The sequence below is a fragment of the Glycine max genome, chromosome 13, assembly GCF_000004515.6.
Source record: "Glycine max cultivar Williams 82 chromosome 13, Glycine_max_v4.0, whole genome shotgun sequence".
In the NCBI taxonomy this organism is placed as follows: domain Eukaryota; kingdom Viridiplantae; phylum Streptophyta; class Magnoliopsida; order Fabales; family Fabaceae; genus Glycine; species Glycine max.
Window position 1 is genome coordinate 14,651,427 of NC_038249.2, and position 25,137 is coordinate 14,676,563.

The 25,137-nt window shown below is 31.5% G+C and overlaps 3 protein-coding genes and 1 long non-coding RNA gene across 7 annotated transcripts; all 4 read left to right on the forward strand.

Annotated features, from left to right (window-relative positions):
- The first annotated feature begins 226 nt into the window (after positions 1-226).
- LOC121173378 (uncharacterized) lies at positions 227-887 on the forward strand. The gene is made up of 2 exons (XR_005888121.1): positions 227-567; positions 666-887. It is a non-coding gene; the product is annotated as an uncharacterized lncRNA (long non-coding RNA).
- Positions 888-2,704: 1,817 nt separating this feature from the next.
- LOC100782656 (membrane-anchored ubiquitin-fold protein 1) lies at positions 2,705-5,961 on the forward strand. 3 transcript variants are annotated; one of them, XM_014765282.2, is made up of 5 exons: positions 2,712-2,829; positions 3,241-3,294; positions 3,630-3,911; positions 4,973-5,137; positions 5,723-5,961. In XM_014765282.2, the coding sequence occupies exons 3-5, from the start codon at positions 3,779-3,781 to the stop codon at positions 5,776-5,778; spliced, it is 354 nt and encodes a 117-aa protein (XP_014620768.1). In that variant the 5' UTR covers positions 2,712-2,829; positions 3,241-3,294; positions 3,630-3,778; the 3' UTR covers positions 5,779-5,961. The 3 variants fall into 3 exon arrangements, with proteins under 3 accessions (XP_014620769.1, XP_014620768.1, XP_040864626.1); XM_014765283.2 differs by lacking the exon at positions 3,241-3,294 and having other exon boundaries at positions 2,705-2,829; XM_041008692.1 differs by having other exon boundaries at positions 2,782-3,294; positions 4,973-5,170.
- A 5,654-nt stretch (positions 5,962-11,615) lies between these two features.
- LOC100816840 (chaperone protein ClpB3, chloroplastic) lies at positions 11,616-24,707 on the forward strand. 2 transcript variants are annotated; one of them, XM_014765284.3, is made up of 13 exons: positions 11,616-11,835; positions 12,106-12,614; positions 12,697-12,824; positions 12,977-13,188; positions 17,840-18,058; positions 19,023-19,260; positions 19,805-20,000; positions 20,995-21,049; positions 21,329-21,479; positions 21,707-22,015; positions 22,362-22,627; positions 22,874-23,800; positions 24,209-24,707. In XM_014765284.3, the coding sequence occupies exons 5-13, from the start codon at positions 17,864-17,866 to the stop codon at positions 24,536-24,538; spliced, it is 2,667 nt and encodes an 888-aa protein (XP_014620770.1). In that variant the 5' UTR covers positions 11,616-11,835; positions 12,106-12,614; positions 12,697-12,824; positions 12,977-13,188; positions 17,840-17,863; the 3' UTR covers positions 24,539-24,707. The 2 variants fall into 2 exon arrangements, with proteins under 2 accessions (XP_014620770.1, XP_003543903.1); XM_003543855.5 differs by lacking the exons at positions 11,616-11,835; positions 12,106-12,614; positions 12,697-12,824; positions 12,977-13,188 and adding an exon at positions 16,071-16,467.
- Positions 11,746-13,620, forward strand: LOC100779965 (B3 domain-containing protein LOC_Os12g40080). Its single transcript, XM_014766213.1, has 5 exons — positions 11,746-11,835; positions 12,106-12,571; positions 12,697-12,824; positions 13,081-13,188; positions 13,528-13,620. The coding sequence occupies exons 1-5, from the start codon at positions 11,746-11,748 to the stop codon at positions 13,618-13,620; spliced, it is 885 nt and encodes a 294-aa protein (XP_014621699.1).
- Positions 24,708-25,137: the final 430 nt, after the last annotated feature.

Sequence of the window (25,137 nt, forward strand, 5' to 3'; positions counted from 1 at the left end):
GAATTCATGAACGAAGAGTATGAAAAGTGCTTTGAAATAGTCAACATCATGTTGAAGATCACAAGAACATCAAAGGAGATTTTGAACACTGTTAATGCCAAGGACCATGTTATCTTCATTTTGATTTAATTAACATATCATATTTCAATTATTTTGTACAACTGACCAACCAATTACATTCATTCTAATGGTTTACCTATTTCAAATGTAGACTTACGGTGAAGTTAGTAAGTCGTTTGCCCATGAGGTGAAAGGACATGCTTCGACGTTATTGGCATTTGGTTGACAAGAATGGAAATTTGCATATCGTTGTCTACAACCAAGATTTGGATAGTCCAACCATTGTATCAGGGTGGACAACACTGAGGGATTTCTATCAGCTGATCAGAGATCATCAAGTGACATTAACCCATTATGGGTTAAAGTTTATTCTTTCTGACCATATTCAAGACTAGAAGCTATCCAAAATTGTTCCCAAAATGATACTCATTATACCATCAAGTGTCAAACTTTATCACTTTCAACATGCTTTTCACTCAGTACAAAATTACCTGCAGCAGCAACCTGGTAAGTTACTTTCCCATTTACTTATTCATTCAGTCAATCTTTATCTACCAAGTTTTTAATTTCATCTATTTCTCACGTAAAGTTATTCTTAATATCAGGATGTTCCAAACAGTATGTATTATTTTATGAAAGTCGAAGGGATGACTCATTTGAATTTGGAAGACATTGGAGAATACCAGATTGTTTACAATCACTGGAGAAAGACAGCTAAAATTAGAGCTAGATAGATATATTTTTGTGAAACACAATTTTTTAAACCTGGCATGGAAATTGTCTTCAAATTCTCTGATCTAACAATTAACTATGTTTTATTTTGGTCATGTTTATGTTTATGAATTAAGTTTAATATTATTCTGACTTTTGTTAATATTTGTAAATTGAAACTTTATTTTGTGGGTGTGCTTTTGCTACAAACAATGTTAAACATTATGATTTTGTTAATCAATTATTTTTTATATAATAATTATTTTATTATGTGTTCATCATGAAAAAAATTGGCCATATTCATTTTTGTTCTCAATTAGTCGTGTATCATAATATTGTCCATGTTATAACGACACGAATATAATTATATTGTGAATTTTTACTACTTACCCGTGAGTAGGCACGGTGCAAAACTAGTTAGTTAAAAACTTTTTCTGGATTTTTTTCAACAGTAAATTGACAACACGATTCGTATGCATAGAATTTGAAGCGGCGACTAAGGTTAATTTATTCCCCTTGTTCACACAAGTCCAAAAGTGCCAATGGCAATGAGATTCTACATGATCAAGAGATTGTTAACTTTAACGTACATTTAGTATTAACCAAATAAAAAAGAATTATAAATTATGAAAAAGAAGAATCTTAAAGAAGGATTTTGCCAAGTTGGTGATGACGTGAATTCCATTTACAACTATTCGGCCTTAATGAATAATGATCCTTTCAAAGTGCGTGAAGGATCTTATCTTTCTTTTTTTTAAGACTTAAAATCAAAGTATGGACCTACCATGTCATGTAAAGTTAACCTTTTCCTCATTTTCTTAATCATGTTAGTTGACAAGTAATTGGTTTCATGATTAAAAAAATTAACAAGTTTCAATTAGTTGTGTAGCTATATGGAAGAGCCTAATCTTCTAAATATTATAGAGGAACTTCAAACACCCATTTGAGAAGGATTGTTAAACTTGCAAAAACTAAAAAGAATGCTAAAAAATAAATATTAGCATATATGTAACTATCTTTCTAAGTTGTGGTCCTACTACATATATGGTTGTTCAGAATTTATATATCAGCCATCATTAGATAGAGACTATTTCTTCGATGGGTTTGTTAGCACATCAACTTTAGAAGTTTGAACTTTGAACAATACCTCTATCACAAAAGACAATAATATTGGCTGCTAAGGCTGTTGATGCGTCTCTTTGTTCCCATTTTAATGGGCACGAGGAGTTTTGTCTTTAGCTTTTCTCATTCATATTCGTAAACTACAAGATAATAATGTGGCAGCTGAGCTAACCAGTATATATATTTTATGAATTTAAACATATTTTTAACACAAAAATATAATTTCTTTTAATCTCAATAAAAATTGTTTTTAGTCTTCAAAATTTACAAAAAAAAAAAAGTATGTACTTTAGTTCTTTATTAACAACTAAAAGCAATTTTTGTGTGTATTACACAAGTCATGTAAATTTTTAAAAATTTACACAATTATTTTAAGTGATCATGTGATATTTATATATGATCTTTTTTAGGTGTAAATGCTGGATTTATATATTGTCATATGATCTAATTTCTCACTTAGAAAAATCATGTGATTTTTTAATAAATTACAGAGGCTCCCGGAATTCGCTCCTTTCATTCTCACATAGAAAAAGATATGAGAAATCAAATTATTGTAGGGTAAGCCATTTTTAACTTTATAAGTAATAGTTTAAGAGTTAACACTAACTAGATCAAGTTCACAAAATTTCATATAATTTAGAAATTATTTGATATTCTATCAATCAACCTTAATTTATCATATTATATATTTTTAAAATAAAAATAAAAATATTGAGTATAAGATTACACACATGAATTTTTAATTATCTAAAATTTTACAAGCATTTTTATAAAAAGTTATTAAGAAAAGTAAATGCAAAAAAATCACTCCTTATGAAAATTTCTAAAAATGTTTTTCTTTTACCTTGTACCGATATAACGAATTCATGCTAGTTTATGATTCAACATAACATTGTTGCATTGACCTGGTTACAGAAGACACGGTAGGAAAACATGGTAAGTTCGCAGATGTTAAGAATGTGCGAGTGACATGCACACACACATGTTCTTTGTTTGATTGAGGCTTCTGAACAGTTTCTGACACCGAAATTCAGCCACAAAGTTGACCATCTTGGGATGGATGAGAATATCATCATGTTCCACCATTTCCCCACATTGATACAACAAGGAGATTCCAACAATTGAAAACTCCTTATCATCTTTCTCTTGCAACATCGTTTCGCGGTTCCTTTGCCGTGATTTCAATTGTTGCATAAGAAAACATCACTCACTACTTCTTTCCTCTCCTTTTTCATTCAATTTCTCTGATTGACACAATTGCCGCCCAGATCAGTGATTGACCCAATTGAGAAAAAAACCTTAAAAGTTCCGGGTTTTTTTTTTCTTTAATTGTTGCTGGTTTTGCAGGTGGCCCAGTTGGGAATTCAAGATGGTTCTGTGATTTAACAAGTGCCCTCTTGAGTATGGATTTGGTTTTGGCTTTAGCTGTTTTAGAAAGATTCCTTTGTCAGTTTGTTGAATTCGGTTATGATATTTCCTTTTAAGCACTACTTGTTAGTTGGATTTCAATCACTTTATTCTGTTATATTTATTTTTTTATTTGGACAAACCCAGCATATTTATTCTCTATTCATATTCTTATGCCTTGGATTTTAGATCTATATATATGTCATGCCTCTTCATAGTTTCCATGGTTATCTAGTATACCATTTGAGATTTTGAATACTATTTGGGTTTTGAGTGTCACTTGAGAGGAGTGAGGACTAATCCTCTTTCTTTTGTATCAAATTTTGCAGAATACTACCCGAGTGAGATACTTCGATTTAACTCCCTCTGTTGATGGCTGAAACTCAATTGAAGTGATTCACTGGACTACTTTATCATCTTGGTCTGAGGTTGAAGCTATTTAATTTCTGAATTTCCGTGAGTTTCTTAATCCCTGAGTATGGCCGGGAGCCAAGATCAGTTAGAGATCAAGTTTCGGTTGAGTGATGGTACGGATATTGGCCCCAAAAGTTATTCTGCTGCTACTAGTATTGTAACACTAAAAGAAAGTGTTCTTGCTCAATGGCCAAAAGGTTAGCTGTGTGTCTTGTTTCTTTTTTGGAATCTCTTTTGGTCCTCGTACTAATACTAAGATGTCAATGTCAGAAAGTGTTATATTGTTCCTGTTTGTTAGTGTTTTATTTTTGTTGGTTTGTTCCTGTTTGTTTTAATGAACTCTGCACTGCATAGTAACCATTGATGTGATAGGATTTATAGAAAGTAAATGTTGATGTAGTAGAAGTCATGCTTTATTTAAGTATATGGTTATTAGTTTTGAAGTCTGGGTGCAGATCATGCTAGTGGATCATGCACTATGGATTTAGCCCTTGCTTCTGATGAGAACTGAGAGCAAAAAATGAACTACATGTTGGTTATAACAAAAAGAAGAAGAAATTTCCATTTAATGGAATCTTGTGACTTTCAACGCATGTCAGAGATATGTTGTCCTGCAGATCCTTGTGCACATGTATATTGAGCATGTCTTCTTTTTGTGCCATGGTTTAGTGATCTCCCCTTTTTCCTTCAGAAATTGAGGAGGGCTTGCATTAATAGCATTAGCAAGACATTTTGCTTCATAGAAAGGCACTCTTTTAGAGCATGTAAATTTCATAGAAAGGCTTTAACGATAGAAGTCTCATATAATTATTCCATTTTTCTCAGTAAGTAGTTTGTTAAATTTAAACTCCACCTCTCTGGAGCTCTTTTATTCCATGTTGTGTCTGTTTGTTCCTCCTTACAACGACATTGTTTTTGTCATAATATTTTATCAAAACCATAAACTAAATTTAAGAAAAAAAAAATTAAGGTGGTTTTAATTCCTTTGTAATTTCTCTAGAGTATGCTTGTAGCTAAGGGTTCATGCCATGTGATTTTTCATGTGTTCACATATTACTGACAACTAAGCTTACCAGTGTCATATTCACTGCAACTTGCTGCCTTGCTGGTAGATAGGATACAAAGAAAATCAAATGCATTAGCCGAAGAAATATGATGATATTTTAACTGGAGATTGTGCTGTCATGCATTCAATGATCTTTGTTTTTATTTTTAGTGATATATGTGAGATCTGTAAGTTTTTGTTTCTGTTTTGAAGATAAGGAGTATGGACCAAGAACTGTAAAAGATTTGAAGTTAATTAGTGCTGGAAAAGTATTGGAGAACAACAAAACAGTGGGAGACTGTCAGAGTCCATTGTGTGATCTACCTGGTGGAGTTACAACAATGCATGTGGTTGTGCAACCACCTTCTGTGGAGGAAGGTTGAGTATTACTAAATACTATTTATTTTAAAGGCATGCCAAAAGTCTGTTTTACTTGTATATACAGTTTCAAGATATAATGTTATTTCTTTTAAAGTATGACTGGACTGAGTTCAAGTTCTTTTCATAGCTTCTAGCTAAACATATTCTTTTCTAATTGTAAGTAGTGGTCTAATAACTGATCGGTTTTCATTGGAAAAACACTTTGCTTGTAACACTGATAGCAGTGCAAATTACTCCCAAGTGCAAACTGATAAGTAAAAACTAAAAAACTAAGTACGTGTGTGTAAGTGATTGAGAGAGCTTATAAAAATAACTTATAATGTGTTAACAAGTTGTTTTCAGCTAGTGTCTGAAAACAGTTTAACCCAATTTCCTCTTTAATTGTGGAAACAAATTATACAAAAGAGTTTTTATGATAAGCACTTAATCAATAAGCCCTCTAATTAAGTTGTTTATCCAAACAGGCCATAGATATAAAACTTCTGCACTTATGTGTGACTGAACAATTTTGAGTTCATTTGGTTTTGGTGTTTTATCTCATCCTTTTTTTGACATTCTGGTTTTTTGTTTCTTTTGAAACAGATATGAAAGTAGCAAGCGAAGCAAAGCAGAGCAAATGTGTTTGTGTGATATTATAGTGTCCAGATTGAATAGAAGGTGTCATCTATTTAGGTGGTTAAAAGTTACACTTGTATTCATTTTAAAAGTAATCTATGGCTTTCAAAAGATTTCCTCATACACAAACTGTTTCGTTGCATGCCTCATTGTCTAATTGATGTAAATGCTGATTGAAATGAGAACTCTAAAATTATTCTCGTGCTTCAGCTAGATGCAAAGTGCACCTAGAGTTAAACCTGTTGAAAATGTGCTTTAATTTACTTAATGTTTGTTTATGTGGTACCATAGGTAAGGTATTATGCTACACCAGTTAGGCAACACTGACTGAAATGCATACATTTCTCATAAAATGGTTTAACTACAATTTTTCTTTAAAGGAAATGGCAAAGACTCAGGTGTCTGACTTTTTTATTTTAAAAAATAGTGTGCATCTCATGTGAAACTCGTCACATGACTTAACGATTTCTTGCCGACCTGACAAAAAGATCCCTAGCAGATGAATAATTTCAAAAGTCTCGTATTAGTAATTAGTTTATAAAAATGTTCTACATCACTCCACAAGAAAATTATGTTTATACATAGCCCTAAATTGAATAGAATTACAATCAATTAGAGAATAAGTAGTGCAATAACTCATGTCTTCTACGTATATATTAAGTTTATAATCTATAATTATTATGATTTTTAATATAATTCTCTATCATTTTTTTAATACAAAAATATATATTAATAGATATGTATTTAAATATTTAAAAAGTATTATATTAATAAATTTCGGACACTTTTATATATATATATATATATATATATATATATATATATATATATATATATATATATATATATATTATCAGCATGACATTGCTAATGACTAATTTTTGTAGACAGAAACTTAATTGATCATCTCTAGTGGGAATGGATTGGGTTATTAATAAAACACCTCGAGCAAATATAATGTATCTCAGGCTTATGCTATTTCTATACATTTTCTTTTCTCATTTTTCTTTTTTTTTTTTTCCTTTTCTTTTTTCGAACTTTCTTTTGTCATTTCCTCAGTGTAACTACAAATTTCAAATTTTTCCTTTTTTCGCATCCAAATTTTTAACATAAATTTTTTTTCATTGATTTGAAACTATCAAAAGAAAAGAATAAATTGTTTTTCAATTTTATCCAAAAAAAAGGGGAGAATGCAATCTTTTTTGAAAAAATTTCTAAGTTACAAAATTTAAATTTGAGACCTTACTTAAGGGGATTGACTCCAATACATTCAAACCAATGACATGTTTGTGGACATAAATATGTATTTAAATAATTACATATTTGATATGTCTTTGGTCATTCTATATAAATAGATGATTGGTTATTTTGTATTTGAAATTATTTATATAATTTCACCGAAAAATTGTGTGACGTGTAATACCTTCATTCCATTAGCAATGGTTCAAATTCATTAGTTAAATTATGGCATATGATACATTTAATTTTTGTTAAACTATAAAAAAAAATCAAATATTAACAGCAATATGTTATAAAAGAACAATAGTTTTATCTTTGATTTTGACATGAAGTCACCACTAGTGGTATCATTTTATTCCATAATAATTTAATAGAAAGATGATTTTTTTAACTCAGCATAACATAAAGATGATTAATTGGATATGAAATAGAAATTCTAGATACTCCTAATTATATTAAGAAAAATATTTTTAATCTAAAGGATAAATATCAGTCGTGACTATAGTTTCAATAAATTTGTTATCATATGATTGTCTAAATTTGAAATTTCCCACAAGTCAATAAACCCAATTCATATTTTCAAATTTTTGTATGTATTTTTCATTTTCGTCTTTGTAATTTATTTTTATTTTAGATCTTGTAAAATGTATTTGTTTTATTTTTCATCCTTAAAGAACTTCATATAACTCTTTAAATAGTAAAGAAAATGTCTTAAATAGTGAAAAAATGTTATTTAAGACATTTTAATGACAAAAAATAATATAAATATATTTTGTAAGGACTAAAATAAATAAAAAATTATAGGGACAAAAATAAAAAAAATGTTAAATTGCAAGACAAAAAATATATTTAAACTTTCTTTCAATCATTTTGAAAATTGATGTTTGTAGTTGAGTTCAATTTGGAAGACATGATAAAAAAAAGGGAGAATTTATTGTAAGATTTAATATTCACGATTGATTTAATTATTTTTTGAAAATACTTGTCTCTCTTGGATACTATGTAGGTTTTATAATTGTCTCTCATTCTAAACATATTTTAAATATACTAAACAAAAAATGCTAGTAGCATAATTTCTAACAATACTCTTTCATTAGTGAAAAATTATTAAAAATCACAAAATTTAGTGGATCACAAATTTTATTTAATAATTATATTTTCTAATTTTATAATTTTTAATACATTTTAACCAATTAAAAAAATGTGTACAATTATGCTAAACAATATATTTCCAATACTTCTATGTACCAAGCATATCTACACGTTTTCAAGAAACAAGATTTTCGAGAATGAACAAAGATTATGTATAGTAAACTGCCCCCATTTCCCACAAAACTGAATAGAATGCCTAACCTTTCCCGTGTCTTCCCTATGGTTCTCTTTGGCAGGTCTCACTCCGTGATGGCACAGCCACACACCTGGGTGATAAGGAGGGTAAGAAGGCTTTGGATGATGCAGATAGGTTTTGGAAATTGATGAACTACGCTGCTGCAAGGAAATTGATAACGAAATGTCTCAGATTAGGAGTCAGTTGCAGCAGCTTGAGAAGGATTCTATTCTCCTGACCAAGAGATGAGTCTTAGAGATAAAATGTATTTAGCAATTAGTTAGTTAGTATGTGCGTGTTTGGTTTCGAGTAGAAAATGTTGTGAGGTGCATATATTCCAATATAAATTTAACTGAAAAAATAAAATGGACGTAAAAACAAACATCTGATCTGTTCCTCAAACGTAATTTTTGCATAGCATTCCCAAACATATTCCATGTCTAGATCTTCGAATAAGCGTTCAATTGCAAAAATAATTTTGAATTGATTTGCAATATTAATTTTGGTTAAATTTAATTTTTAGGTCAAGTGATTTATGTTTGAATGTTCTTGTTCTCAAAGCAAGTTTAGTAAAACTTTTTAATCCAGAACAAGAATTATTTTTTTATTATTTTAAAAAAAAGTTTGTAGGTTTTAAAGATGTGTAAATAGTCACCATTGTATGACAAATACGTCCTGAAAAATGATAATACAAAATTTATAATCTCTGAAAGTGTAAGAAATGCAATAAGTATATCTGAGCATTAACTTTCGTCCGTCACCGTTAATAAAATAATTTGTGTCATAGAGGGACAAATTTATCATTGAAATGATGATTGACAATATGATCATTTTTAATTGTCAGCATGGGGACATGTTTGTCATATAATATTTTTTTAACTTTTTATCTTCCAACATATAAAATTTAGTCTCCCAACATATAAAAAGTACGACAAATATATTTGGACGTTAATAGTAGATTGTGACTAATTATTATAATTTGGAAAAATTTATAATGTGGTACATCGTTACAATGTTTATTTTGGTAAACTGATACAATGTTTATTTGGATAATTTCTATTATGATAGACAAATTATGATTGATAATCAATATTATTTTTATTATTATGTTTGTTTTAAATTATGTTTGTCAATATATTTTTTTAAGTGATTATTGTAATGTTACGTTTGTAATGATAAAAAAAAAGGGAAAAAGTTTACCCTAAAACTATATTTTATCCTTAAATGAAATGAAATTTCAGATCTAACAAATTAGTTCAATAGAAACATACTGATATTTATATCCAATAAAAAATTACTGACATTTTTGTTCAATAATAATGACTTTTTGACATTTTTCCAATAGAACGTATTAATATTTAGGTACAAAACAAATTACTGGCATTTTCCTCCAATAAAAAAATATTGACATTTTCGTTCAACAAAATATTACTGACAATTACGTCTAAAATGATATCTTACTAACATTTTCATTTAATCTAGTCAATATGATCACGTTGACAATCATTTCAGTGATAAGTTCATTTATTTGTTTCACGTAAACTATTTTATTAATGATGATAGACGCAAGTTAATATCCGAATATATTTATCGTACTTTTTATACTTTCAGAAATTAAATTTAATATTTTCATCTTTGAACAATACATTTGTGAATTATATATTTAAGGATAAAAGTGGTTATTTAGCATTAAAGATTCGGCTAAGTTTGCACTTTTGCCGTCCAAATTTATCGCTTTGTCTACTTGCTCGCGCGATGTTTATATATGGCTAGCTCATGAGTTCTTTTATTTTTTTTCGAAAATAATTTTTTTTGTTCTGCTTATCAATTAAGTGGGTTTGCTGATCATGAGTATAACTCCTTCAAAATAGCACGTCTCATGTTTCTAGTGTTTGAAACTTGGTTTTTGAGATCCAATTGCTGTTGGGCATAGAAAAATAAGACATAATTAATTGTTTGGATATATATTTTTAATTAGGTATGAATATTGCTATTTGACAATTCTTGCAAAGTGAACCTTAAATTTTTATGTCCTAGTTCGTAGTGACGAGGTAAGCCTAAATTAGTGGTTACTAATAAATGAGATATTGTTTGCTTATAAAAAAGAGATATATTATATATATTGTTCTTGTTGTAACAATAAAGTACGGGTCAACCAAAAGAATGTGAAAGTTTGAGTGTTAAAAATTTAAAATTGTTTAATTTCAGCCTTTTAAGTGAGTATACATTCAGGATATATAAAAACACAAGTATACATTCTTAAAATTGTTTAATGTTTAATTTATTCTTCTTCTTAAAATTGAATTAATGCTTTTCTTTCTATATGTAAAAATGAAGGTGAATATTGGATTTGATCAGTAGATAGTTCGTGGACATCAACTTATGCAATTTTACTTATTTTGATGTAGTCTAAATCTAGAAACTTTTCTTCCAAGTTTGCTGCCTTTAAGAGAACTAGTACGTAGGGTGACCCATGCGATACGCAGGCATGTTATTATATTTTAAAATATTGAAATTGTTATTTTGATTTATATTTATTTTGTATTATTTAAGACTTATAAAACATAAAATATAAAGTAATGATTACAAATAGTTAACCCAATTTAAGTTTTAAAAAAACACTGAACAAAAGTTGCTTAAAAACAAATGTTAACAACATTTAGACTTCATGAAAATATAAGTACTAAACAAAATGAGAACACATAAAAACTTGATAATGAGAACAACATTTAGACTCTTTTTTCATTGTCACTTTTTTAATGGGCTTGTGATGGAAGCTTGTGTCTCTAGTTCCTCCCGAATAAATCTTTGTGTTCAAGTGTTAAATAATCTATTTAATCAATCGTTTAAAAAAATATTGTTAGAATAGAAAATCAATTAAACATTTTGCTTTGTGTTAATAAAAACACGGAAAAAATAAAATAAGACAGATAGAAAAGGCCGAAGAAATTAAAAAAAGAACAAAAAATGGAAAAGAAGTGAACTCAATCCTATCTTACTCTTTTTAGTGTGGCATGGTGTGTTGTCCTTGCTCTCTGCCATTTACCATTTTCATCATAGCAATTCATCTTTACAGCACATCATGTACGTACCTTATGGCTCTATGCGAATGTAGTAATTAAGTCCTGGTTATTTGTTAACAATGTTGTGCATATGTTTTCCTTCTTTGTGTTCTCAAGTACTAGTAGTTGTTGTTATTGTTATTTATGTTTATAAATTTTAATAATGTAGCATTGTATACTGATTCATGTGTTTCTTTTCCTTTCTCTATATCAAGCAAAGTGTTAAAGTTTGAACATGTAGCATTTAATTTATTTTTTTCTGGTGAAGCTAGCTACAGAAAAAACATTTGATGAAATCATCTCAAGGAGCTAGCCTAGCTTTGTTTCTTAGTTAGTTGGTAATGTTGATCCTCAATATCACCATGACTTCCTCACACAACAAGCATCCCTTGCCCACTGCCGTTCACTTCTTTAAGATAATCCTCAGAACAAGTCTTGCACATGGAATACTTGTAAGCATCATTACTTTCATACTAGCTTCTTGTTTGAGTTAACTTAGATTTTTCTCTTTATTGACAAATGTTAGTTTTTGTTAGCAAAGGTAATCAAACCCGCGACCCTTCCCCTTTTTCCTTCACTCTTAACCATTCAACCCACCTTATATCTCCTTGATTTAACTTGATATTGTTCACCATATTTGGATCCTCAAGAGACTCTACTTGACTTACTACCACTTCATTATCTCTGTTATGCTTGTGCATTTGATTTCATTATCTTTGCAGAAGCTCCCAAAAGATTTTACTACAAAATATGGGGATAGCATGTCAAACCTGGTGTTTCTCAACCCTCCAGATGGCATTGAATGGAAAATATGTTGGACCAAGCTTGATGGCAAGATTTGGTTTGAAAAGGGTTGGAAGGAGTATGCCACATACTATTCCCTGGATCATGGCCACTTGCTGTTGTTTCAATATCAGGGAACTTCTCATTTTGACGTGCACATATTCGACAACAGCGCCATTGAAGTAGACTATCCTTCTTCCCCTGGTACTCGTGATGGAAAGGAAAGACATGTGGAGATTAGTGATGATTCTGTTGAAATTTTGGATGCTCAATTTTCATGCCAGAAGACTAGAGTGAAATCCACAGTGCCATCTCCTCAACCTTCTAAGGAAATGAAATTCGGCCCAACTACAAATGTTGAAAGAAGCCCCAGGGTAAACTTGCATCAGCATGTCCAAACTGGAAGTACTAGCTCTCAAGTAAAAAATTATGAAGCAAGAAGTAGATGGTATGTATGTGATGATGATCATATCATTTTGTGATGTTCAATTTTTCAACTTACTAATGTCATGTCATGTTCAATTTTTCAGAAGAAGAGGGTAAAGGAATTTTTAACACTGAATGCCCAAAAGTGGAGCAGTTAACTTCTACCACTCTAAAGAAAGCCACAACTTTCAGGCTTGTCATGAAGCCATCCTTCATTAATGGAGAGTACCTGGTGAGCATTTGATTAAAATTCAATACATGCATTCTCTTGATTAGCTTCATTCATAAGGATGTTATGTTACAGCAGAAATATATTCTTAGTTCTTATTTTTAAACTGTAAAAAAAAAAAAAATAATCTCAGGAAATACCTCCACAATTTGCAGAACAACATTTGCAGAAAACTCATGCAGTTGTCCTCCTAGAGAACTTGGATGGCAAAACATAGCCTGTTATTTGTTCTTCTCTTAGAATTACTGGGGGGTGGCAGAAATTTGCGTCAGAAAATAATTTGAATGTGGGGGATGTTTGTGTTTTTGAGCTGATCCAGAGCTTTGCTTTCAAGGTTCAGAGGGACCAAGTTTCCCCATTTCACAAGGTAACCTATTATTCCTTTTTTATCAACACAATGAGGATTTAGAATCAGTTCAAGTAGATGTAGTTAATTAGACTTAACTATTCACGAGGAATTCTCCTTTGAGTATAAAGTGAAGAGTATAGCTATTAATTGAAAAATATGTACTTCAAATTTAAACAATTACATAATTTATCATATATATATATATATATATATATATATATATATATATATATTCCTTGATGTTGAATGTAAATGATGCGAGTCCCCTTGTCTTGCTTGAATTTGGATCAATTCTAGTATAGAATTCACACACCAATTGATCCAAAAACGTATTATTAACTTTTATTCGTTTCTCAGCCTATACAACTCGAATGGGAACGATTCCAAAACGAGGTGAAAGAGGACATTCTGAAACGCAATTTAGGCACAAAAAATACCGAAAAAGGTTAAGTGAAATGAGAAATATGAAAATAAGAAATTCGGATAAAATTACAAAATTAACATTGCGGAAATTAAATAAAGAAACATAAAATGTGAAAGGAAGAACAAGATAGGCATCACAAACAATGATGTTTGATGAGCCTTGAGGATTGCCACTAGAATTGAGCAATTCTTGAAAAGATCAAATGGTTCAAGGAAAAATCCTAGCAGAGACAATTCTCACGCTTCAATCATAAAACCCAACAAAAGTCCCTTGTCTATTCACTTCAAAAAAGATTTATACCAATCAGTTCTTATGCACTTGATAGAAAATAAAAGAAAAATAAAATCTCAATATTGTAAGCATAACTAAAATGCCTTAGTGGTTAAGTGAGACATAATTAAGCTTGAGGTCTAGGTCTCAAAACCCACATTAAAAGTAAGACTTATACCATATTCACCCGACAAATCAATTTTGTAGACATTATCATTGATCTTGACCAGTACTTGAAAAGGACCATCTCCTTTTGGCATAAGTTTTGTGAAGGGAACCGTTTTTTTCCTAAAATGCACCCATACCTAGTCACCTGGTTCAAATGTTACTTTTTTTCTTCCTTTGTTTCCATACTTTGTATACCCTTCTATTTTTTTTTTCTCAATTTGGGCATTGACTTTCTCATGCAACTTCTTGACATATCCTGCTTTAACCTGCCCAGACTTATCTTTAAATTGAGAAATGTTAGGTAAAGACAACAAATCCAAAGGAGTCAAAGGATTAAAACCGTAAAAAATTTCAAAGGATGACATATGAGTAGTACTATGTACAACCCTATGATAAGCAAATTCAACATGTGGTAAACACTCTTCTCTTAAGATTTTTCTTAACAACGACTCTAAGAATAGTAGAAAGAGTTTTATTGAACACCATGGTTTACTCATTAGTTTGGGGATGACATGTAGTTGAAAACAATAATTTAGTTTCAATCTTACCGTGGAGTCTTGATTAATCACATTAGGAAGATTCTTGGAGCTAATTTGGATTTTAAAGTCACTTTTGTTAAGAGACAAACAAATAAAGTAGCATATACTCTTGTTAGGAATTCCATTGTTAATCCTAGTCAGGGGCAACTCAAGGACTTGAGAGGCCTAAAATAAATTTAAAAATGAGGCCTTTTATTTACTCATAAAATAGTTTAATAAAATTATCATTGTTTTATTTAAAATTAATTTTTCGAGCATTTTGTGATGCAAAATTATCAATTAAATTATTGTAATTAATTTCAAGTGAAGAAACAGGTGAGAAGACAAGGAAGTATGAGAGACAATGAAAAAAGAAAAGACAAAATTAAAATTGAATAGGAAGAGAATAAAGAAAATGAAAATAAAAGAATAGTTTTTGAGTTTCTTTAGCTATTAACTATTAAATCTCTTTTTTTCTAAACAAAGCTATGATATTAGTGAAAAATTATTGTTCATTAATTGTTACTTACGGTACCAATAAAAAGATTAACAATTATTTATAATATTTTAATTAAAATTTATTTTTATAATAATTCTTTTAGATATATTAATACTAAAAAAAATTAAATTTTTTTTTGGGGCCTAAAATCCTTACTTGGGCCTTAAGTCGACCCTGATCCTAGCTTGCACTATTTTCCTTCTATTCCTCATATATAGTATCTACAACTCTATTACAATGAAAATAGATTGAGTTTGAGTTTGCTAATGTAAAAAAAAAAAAAAAAAAATCTGTTTCCTCTCTTTTTGGATTTGTATTTAAGGCATTACCCTTGTAACAAGCCAAAATATTTCCGCATTTGATCTCAAACTTTTTTATATCTTTATTGAATGTCTAGTTATCTATCTCTTTTAATCTATTTTTTTTCTTTTCTATTTCTAAATTGAATTTCAAATCCAAATTACCTCCAAGAATCTTCCTAATTGTTTAGCTTTTTTTAAAATAAATTATATATCTAAATACATTAGAATAACCACCTTGAATGAGAAGTTATTTTTCAGCGATAGCGTTTTTAAGAATATTTTTCAAAGATAATGTTTTTAAGAATTTTTGTTAACTTTTATATCTTTCAATCTATTATTTTTATCTTTATTTATAAATTGAATTTTAATATTTTTAAAAGAAATTATTAATGGTTAAAAATAACTGCCACCATGTAAATCCTTTGTCATATAAATATGTTAAAAATACCAGTTTTAATTTAAATTTAATTATTCTATTAAAAAATTAATTTAATTATTAAATTTTAAATTTCGTGCACCATATCAATTAAAAAAAATATTTGTTTAATCTTAATAATTTTTTCCACAATATAAATTTTATGTAATAAAATGAAATATTCATCATTAATAATAAAAGAATATTTTTCTTTAATTTTTATTTATTATAATAATAATAAATTAAATTAAATATGACGTATAAAATGAAATCAAAATAAACACATAAAAATATGATCCAATCATATCTAAACCGAACCACGTTTGTGAACCCAGCTCATCCAACCTCTTAACAAATTCGCATGGTTTCGTACCCACACAACTGAACTCACACAAACTTCTCCACCACACCGACAACCTCGCCGGAAAATTCCTCGCCGTTTCCGGTTACCGGCGATGGCCTCGGCGACGTCGTTTTTGGGCCTCGGTCTTCGCCCCTCCGTCCCAATTTGCGCCAACAGAAACAACGGCATTCGATTCTCTCAGTTTCAAGTCTCCTTTGGCTTTCGTGAGAACTCCACTTCCCTCAAGACTTTGAATTCAACACCGTTGAAGAAAAGAGAAGCTTTCTCAAATGGGTCTTCGAGAACGCGAAGAAACCCGTTGTTCTCTGTTCGCTGCACAGTTTCATCAAGTGGAAAGGTAAACTTGTACATTCATAATAACATTCCTTGTTATAAACAACCTTTTTTACTTGTTTTTAGAATTTAAGATTAGTGTTGTATTAGTAAGGCAATCAGGGACGGAACTACTATATATTTCAAAATAAGAATACTCGTGTTACTTTTCAGTTCACTTCAAATACTCTACTTTATATTAACTAAGGGATAAATATTATTTTGGTTGAAAGTGTTCGTTTTTACTCTCTAACAAAATATGAGAATATGTCGGGTGTGTTACCTGTCAATAACAACCAACAAAGGAAGCACGGACACCGACGACATGGACACAGACACTTACGGCTAATATCTAAAGTATAGGACACAGAGACACCACATACACACAAATAGAGAGATTCTAATTAAATGAAATATGAGTAACATGTAACAAAATATCTAAATTGATGTTATATTCATCTTTTAAACCAAACTTCTATGTTTTTCAAGTGTATTAGTTGTGTAAAGATGACGGCTTTAAGTGTTCAAGCCAACAAAAAGTAATTTTCAAATTAGACACGTAATAAGAAGTGTCAGACAAGTGTCGGGTGTATCAGTGTCGGAAACGTGTCCGGCACAGTGACACTTTGAACAAGAGATGTGTATGTGCTTCGTAGTAGTAACAACTAACAGCATACATTGAAGTGGAAAAGAAGGACAAGAATTACACCTGACACATCTTCAAAAACGAGAGATTAAGAAGAGATTATTTGTTTGGGACAAAAAACAATTTTTTTTTGTTGGGATTAAATTCATATTTAACTTTTTTTATTTTTAACTTGAAATGGGAAAATATGTAATAATTAGATAAACTGTGAGATTTTGTTATGGACTTATGGTTTATTTTTGGAACATTGATTATCTATTTTGATTTAAGAATTGTGGTTTATGTTAATTTTATATTAATTGTATGTGCTGTCGTGACATGTGTTATGTTTTTCTAGAACTTGCTCCATAACCGTGATTTGTAGCTATAATGGGTTCCTTGCTAATGAGTTAAAGATTGGCTGGTGAAGGTTGAGCTTTTACTTGTTATAGAAATAATTTAATTAAATACATTAATATTGTATTTATTTTTGGTCTCAGTGCTAAATTACTTGTAAGTAAAGATATATAGAAAAGTAGGTTTTATTGTGTTGAAAATTTAAGTCGTTATAGATTAATGAGTATAATTAATGAAAGGCTTGATATTAGCTATGCAAGTCAGGTCTAACTTGGCTTAACTCTACTCAACTTGATTCATTTCAATTGTAGCAATCTGAATTGTTTGTGATTTTGGGTCACTTGTGATGCTAATCGGGTCTAGTTGGAGTTTTGGAGATGTAGTGGTTGATATTGGTGTTTTGATGCAATGGCAGATTACACAACAGGAATTCACGGAAATGGCATGGCAAGCAATTATCTCGGCACCAGAAGTGGCTAAGGAGAACAAGCATCAGATTGTGGAGACTGAGCACTTGATGAAAGCATTGTTGGAGCAAAAGAATGGACTTGCTCGCCGGATCTTTTCTAAGGTTGGGGTAGATAATACTCGGCTTCTAGAGGCCACTGATAAGCACATTCAGCGGCAACCCAAGGTGATTGACCAAGTCAAATAATCTGAAATCCTTTGAATATATGCTTTGGTGCTCATAGTTATGTCTTTAGCTTGTTATGGTAGTCTGACTTACTCTTGTTGGCATTTATTTTAGGTATGGAATTTTACTGGTTCTACCCATATTGTCTTGCAACTTAAATTATGGGTGTACAACATACTTTTCCTTCAAAATTAAGACTTAAATAGAAATTGTATTAAGTCCACATCTTTTTGTTAGTAAAGCGCAAGCTTGACAAAAGAAGCTTGGAAGGAAAGATATAGCCATTTAGGTCTGTCTTTATAACGACATAACATTTAGATGAATCATAAACTAACGTGGCACTACCACATATGTGGTTATGGTCTGACCTATCTGCATAGTTTATGAAGCTTTGTACTCATCCAAAGCAAAATTTGCATAGGACAGGAGTAAAATGCAAAACTATTTTTTATCAAACAGATGATATATTGTGATATGCAATTCAAATCCTTACACTTTTCCTTTATTCAAATTATATCATTTTGTGTGGGTGAGATTGCTTATCTATTCATGCCCTTCATTCAGTATGATTGTACGACCGGTCTATAATTACTTAAAGTTCACCTCTGGTTCTGTGCTAGAAAAGACTTATTTATTGTATTGATGTTGGAAATATTGCTGACTTACAGCTATTGGCTGCAGTTCAGGTCCAGTACTTGTCAGACTGTGGATCCTTGTAATGGTTCTTATATATTTAATAGCATCTGATAATATGACTTGAATTCCCAAATTCACTATTAGATGTCAATATATGGCTTTGTGCATATGCCCAATGCAAATGATATTGAGCAAACACATGGGTATTCATTGTATCTTTTTAGATGCCTATAAAATATACTTGTATATTGTTAGCTTGCTGAGTAAACTACTAGCCATGTCTTTAGCCCATGAACTTGATTGTTAAAATCTTGTCCAATTATGTTAGGTTGTAGGGGAATCTGCTGGTTCAATGCTAGGGCGTGATTTGGAGGCATTGATTCAGAGAGCCAGGGACTTCAAGAAAGAATATGGGGACTCATTTGTGTCGGTTGAGCACTTTGTTCTTGGTTTTGCCCAAGATAAACGATTTGGGAAGATATTGTTTAGAGATTTTCAAATATCTCAGCAAGCTCTAAAATCTGCCATAGAATCCATAAGGGGACGCCAGTCAGTTATTGACCAAGGTCATTTACTATCTCCACCTTTTATAATTATAATGTATATTGTGTTGCTGTCTCTGTTGTCATTTTTTTGTTCTCCTTGTTACCTGCTTTTGTTTTGGCCCTTTTGGGGGACAGGGAGTTAAATCTCTGCTATTAAAAACTATAAATCCTATTTACTTCTGTTTTCATTTCCTATTTTCATATTCTATTTTCACTTTTAATAACAAAATTGCCACCTTGTTTTCAATCTATTTTCTGTTTTCAAAGATTTGTACAGGACACAGTGAAAACAATTTTTTTTTGTTCTCTGTTTCCTGTTCAAGTCATCAAAAACAGGAAACAAATTGAAAATAAAATGGCAGTTTTGTAATTAAAAGGGAAGACAGAAAATGAAAACAGACATCGTTTTGTCTAAGTAAATGGGCTCTTAATCTCTTCAGATTGTGCTAAAACCAGAGGATTCAGGCTGTGCTTGACTTTTCCATGGGCTATTAGTATTTGTGCATGAACTTTTTTTATTATAAATATCTTCTGATTCTTAAGTCTCAATTTAAATTTGTTATAGATCCTGAAGGAAAGTATGAAGCCTTGGAAAAGTATGGGAAAGATTTGACGGCAATGGCTAAAGCAGGAAAACTTGACCCAGTCATAGGAAGAGATGATGAAATACGCAGGTGCATTCAGATTCTCTCCAGGAGGACAAAGAACAATCCTGTTCTAATTGGGGAGCCTGGTGTTGGAAAGACTGCAATCTCTGAAGGGTAAGTGTTTAGGTCTTCCTCCCAAGTGCTGCCTGTGTTTGTCTTATTTTTTAGCATTTTAGCATTAATTATTTTTTTATTAAAATTTTCAGGCTGCTACTGTTATCTGTTTCCTGAATTTCATGTGTGACCTGTTTCATACATACAAGAATGGCACCTGTGATGGTGTGAAACAAAATATAAAAATTATTTGAACACGACAGTTCAATTTTTTGTTAATATTTTTAAGAAACAAATGATAGTTGTTTCAAATATTACATTCTGTATGAAAGTATAATATGTCAAAATAGAAATTCCATAAAAGTAGGAAGTAAGTTTAAGAGATGGGCCTAATTTAAAATGATAGCTTTCTCTTCTGCTTTTGAAAGAAATGTTCCTTAAAACTAGGAATTGGCTGTAAGCAGTGACCCATTGTTTGGAATAACAGTTTATTCCTTTCTTCTATTATACTAAAACCAAACATATAGGGAAAAAATGGCTATCCAGTGGTGTATTACCTTTTCTATAGCAACATAGATTAGAATCAATGCAAGAAATAATGTAATCAATTATATGGTTATCATCACCACGATCAATTTAAATTGTGGTTGCAGTTACTTTGATTGCAGGCATTGTGACTACTGTGATGTGGGTTGTGGCATTTTTTCCAAGTTTGCAATCATGAAATATTATTTTGTTTAAAAAAGCAGCAACATTATGGTCACTGCGGTTTTTCTTGTGAATTCAACCCGCAATTGCAGGGTGATGTAGTTGCAAACACTGCATCAACCATAATATTACAGCCGCGTCAGGTCAGGTGACGTGATTTAGAATCTGAAACCATGCTCTGTAGTTAGTATGGAGATTGATGCCAACAAAACATTTTTTGCTGAACCAGAGGTCCTGGTTTTTTTCATAATTTTGTTAGAAGATGAGTAGGTCAAATGTTTGTACCTTATGTGGATGCTTTAGGTAGTTTTCTTTATACTTTGACCTAGCTCTTCCTTGCAAACAGACTTGCTCAAAGAATTGTTCAAGGAGATGTTCCTCAAGCTTTGATGAATCGAAGGGTATGTTCTTTATCCCATATTTTGGCTATTCTAAGTTTTTAATATTATTGATAAGCTGAAAATGGAAGAAAAAAGGGCAAGAATGGGAATGTGGGATTCCAATATCTGGCTTTTTAAGTTTTTATCTCATTTTTGCTACATTGTACCCTGTACAAATCCTACCCTTAATTCTGTTGATTTATTTTATAAGAACTTAAGATTTATCTTATTTTGTGCTCCTTTTTGAACCATGTGTTTGTCAAGTTGTAAAATTGATCTGATACCCGTGTCTCTTTTCAGCTTATATCCCTTGATATGGGTGCACTTATTGCTGGAGCAAAGTACCGGGGAGAATTTGAGGATAGACTGAAAGCTGTTCTGAAAGAAGTAACAGAATCTGATGGTCAGACTATCCTTTTCATTGATGAAATCCATACAGTTGTTGGGGCAGGTAATGTGTTTCAGAGTTTGCTACTTTAGAAAGCTGACTTTTGGTATTGTAAAAGCTGATTTTATGGTATATCAAAACCTTTTAGATCAATGGATATTCAGATCATAGAAGATAATTCATTTCAATTCATATTTCCCCCAAAATATTGCATCTGTTTGTAGCAACAGTGATTTGAAATTAACATATGGATGTTGAATTTGATTGCAATTATATCCATCATATGCTAGGTGCTTCAAATGGTGCTATGGATGCTGGTAATCTCTTAAAACCTATGCTTGGTCGGGGGGAGCTGCGATGTATTGGTGCAACAACATTAGATGAGTATCGAAAGTATATTGAGAAGGACCCTGCACTTGAGCGTCGTTTCCAGCAAGTTTATGTTGACCAACCTTCAGTTGAGGATACCATTTCAATACTAAGGGGACTGCGGGAAAGATATGAGCTGCATCATGGAGTTCGCATTTCTGACAGTGCTCTTGTGGATGCTGCAATTCTCTCAGATCGATACATAAGTGGGAGGTTTTTGCCTGATAAAGGTATTAATACCAGCCAAAGACTCTTGGCAAGTTATATATATTGCACAAAGATTGAGAAATTTCGTTAGTATGTTTCGTGGTAAATAATTTGTTATAGTATTATGATACCTTGTTTTAAAAGAATGATGTTTGGGTTCTGGGTTAGAATATTTTGTCTTTTGAATAACATTGAGTCAATATCTATTTTGCATAGTCAATACCAACCACCGATTTTCCTTCTGTTTGATAAAAAATTCCAATAGTTTTAAGCAAAAATGTTAAACTGTTACTGTTACATTTTTGTATGTGTGGATTAACATCAATAATGCTCATTAAGCGCTAATTGTGAGCTACTTCTAAATTGCAGCTATTGATCTGGTTGATGAAGCAGCTGCTAAACTAAAAATGGAAATTACTTCAAAACCCACTGCACTTGATGAGATTAATCGGTCAGTCTTGAAACTCGAGATGGAGAGACTCTCTCTGATGAATGATACAGACAAGGCTTCTAAAGATAGATTAAATCGTCTTGAGACCGAACTCTCTCTCTTAAAAGAGAAACAGGACGAATTGACTGGACAGTGGGAGCATGAAAAGTCTGTAATGACTAATCTGCAATCGATTAAAGAGGAGGTACGTTATCATATTTTTATTATTTTTTGCTAAAGGTACATTTGCAGTTTATAAATAAGCGAACTTTTAGAAGACAGCTTTTGGCTGGGTTTCATCACTTTGAACTAGTGCAAGTGTATGAGTTTATGTTTATTTGGTAATTATGCATTAACATTAGAAATTTACTTACACAAAAAAATATGATTTTATTATTTAGAAGATTAAAATCTGATTTTGATAATTTCCAATGTTTATATATGTATGCAGATAGACAGGGTAAATCTTGAGATTCAACAGGCTGAGCGAGAGTATGATCTTAATCGCGCTGCTGAATTGAAGTATGGTAGTCTAAACTCCTTGCAACGCCAACTTGAAAGTGCAGAGAAAGAATTGCATGAATATATGAACTCTGGTAAGTCTATGTTAAGAGAGGAAGTTACTGGAAATGACATTGCTGATATTGTAAGCAAGTGGACTGGTATCCCCATTTCAAAACTTCAACAATCAGATAGAGAGAAGTTGTTGTATCTAGAGGAAGAGCTCCACAAGCGTGTTGTCGGTCAAGATCCTGCTGTCAAGGCAGTAGCTGAGGCTATCCAACGTTCAAGAGCAGGTCTTTCAGATCCCCATCGCCCAATCGCTAGCTTCATGTTTATGGGACCAACGGGTGTAGGAAAGACCGAGCTAGCCAAGGCCCTTGCTTCATATTTGTTCAACACAGAAGAAGCACTTGTACGAATTGATATGAGTGAGTACATGGAAAAGCATACGGTTTCAAGATTGATTGGGGCTCCACCTGGATATGTTGGGTATGAAGAGGGAGGGCAACTAACAGAGACAGTTCGTCGCCGACCATATGCTGTCATTTTGTTTGATGAGATTGAGAAGGCACACTCAGATGTTTTCAATGTATTCCTTCAAATCTTGGATGATGGAAGGGTAACTGATTCACAGGGCCGAACCGTAAGTTTTACCAACACAGTTATCATTATGACCTCAAATGTTGGATCACAGTACATTCTCAACACAGATGATGACACTGTGCCCAAAGAGTCTGCATATGAAACTATAAAGCAGCGGGTAATGGACGCTGCAAGATCCATCTTTCGCCCTGAGTTCATGAATAGAGTTGATGAATATATTGTTTTCCAGCCTCTAGACCGCAACCAAATAAGTAGTATTGTCAGGTTACAGGTATTTTTGTCCTCACTCAGATACATTTATGTTAAAGTCCATTCCTCCATACACACCTAGAAAAGAAAGAAGGGTAAAATATGTTTTTAATCTCTCAATATTTCAAAATTTGGTTTTAGTCCCTATAAAAATTTAAAGTTTTTAGTCTCTACATTTTAACAGAACCACATGTTTTCATTTCAGTCTCTGATGATGGACTAAAGCTACATCACTATTGTTAAATGTGGAGACTAAAAATGTGTTAAATTTGTACAAGGGCTAAAACTAATTTTTGAGATATTTTGAGGGGTTAAAAGTATATTTTATCCAAAAAAGAATTACTCGTGTACATATTGATTATGAAAGATAATTCTAGGAATTGTTTCACGTTCTTTCAATTTGACACAAGACTTCTTACAATTATTACAGTTGGAGCGTGTGCAGAAGAGAATTGCAGATCGTAAGATGAAAATCCAAGTTACAGAAGCTGCAATCCAACTTCTTGGTAGTTTGGGGTATGATCCAAACTACGGTGCTAGGCCAGTCAAGCGAGTTATTCAGCAAAACGTGGAGAATGAACTTGCTAAGGGTATTCTTAGAGGAGAGTTCAAGGAAGAAGACACAATTTTAGTAGACACAGAAGTCACGGTATTTGCCAATGGTCAACTTCCCCAACAAAAGCTAGTTTTTAGGAGGGTTGAAGCTGATTCCAATTCTACTGTTGAAGACAGAAGGGAAGGCTTTCCACAGATTCTGTGAACGCACGTTACTGCTCCTTATTTCTCCACATGCTAGGTTTCACAACAAATTTTGAGTATAGGTCGTTTTCTTACACTAATGCAACTCTGATCTTGTTCATAGCATGATATAGTTTATAGTTCTTCACACAATAACTTTTATTGGTCAATACAAATACCATGCTTAAGAAGTGTTGGTGTGGTTCATTTCTTCAATTAACAAATTATCATAGTTGTAGTGTGTGTGGTCGGTCCATGGTGTGGTTCCTAACTTATTTTTAACACTCTTGGTGTTTCGGGAGTCAGATTTTTGCAAATCTTATATGCTACCCTACATTTTCAAATCTAACAAAGTTATTTTTGAGGTCAAAATTTTAATAAAAATAGTCCATACTTTTGTAACTCTCGGTCCAAATTCGTGACAAATTTTTCATTTTACTAAAGGTCTTTAAATTTGTTTTATTTGTAATTTTTGCCAAGAAACTCCGATTTAAGTGAAATTGGAGGCTAACTCTATCTTTTAACATTCAAAGAACTCATTGTTGGCATGAAAAATCAAGGAAAATAACTTAACACACAGATTCAGGACATGACAATAAGCTTGAAAATTTTAAAGCAACA

Bases quoted from the DNA above. Each gene is read 5' to 3' on its own strand.
- LOC100816840 (XM_003543855.5), top strand. From the start codon at position 16,222: ATGGCCTCGGCGACGTCGTTTTTGGGCCTCGGTCTTCGCCCCTCCGTC. The intron at 16,468-17,839 runs GTAAACTTGTAC...ATGCAATGGCAG, and splicing joins CAGTTTCATCAAGTGGAAAG to ATTACACAACAGGAATTCAC. The intron at 22,016-22,361 runs GTATTAATACCA...TCTAAATTGCAG, and splicing joins GAGGTTTTTGCCTGATAAAG to CTATTGATCTGGTTGATGAA.
- LOC100782656 (XM_014765283.2), top strand. From the start codon at position 3,779: ATGGCCGGGAGCCAAGATCAGTTAGAGATCAAGTTTCGGTTGAGTGAT. The intron at 3,912-4,972 runs GTTAGCTGTGTG...TCTGTTTTGAAG, and splicing joins TCTTGCTCAATGGCCAAAAG to ATAAGGAGTATGGACCAAGA. The intron at 5,138-5,722 runs GTTGAGTATTAC...CTTTTGAAACAG, and splicing joins ACCACCTTCTGTGGAGGAAG to ATATGAAAGTAGCAAGCGAA.
- LOC100779965 (XM_014766213.1), top strand. From the start codon at position 11,746: ATGACTTCCTCACACAACAAGCATCCCTTGCCCACTGCCGTTCACTTC. The intron at 11,836-12,105 runs GTAAGCATCATT...TTATCTTTGCAG, and splicing joins GTCTTGCACATGGAATACTT to AAGCTCCCAAAAGATTTTAC. The intron at 12,572-12,696 runs GTACTAGCTCTC...TCAATTTTTCAG, and splicing joins TCAGCATGTCCAAACTGGAA to AAGAAGAGGGTAAAGGAATT.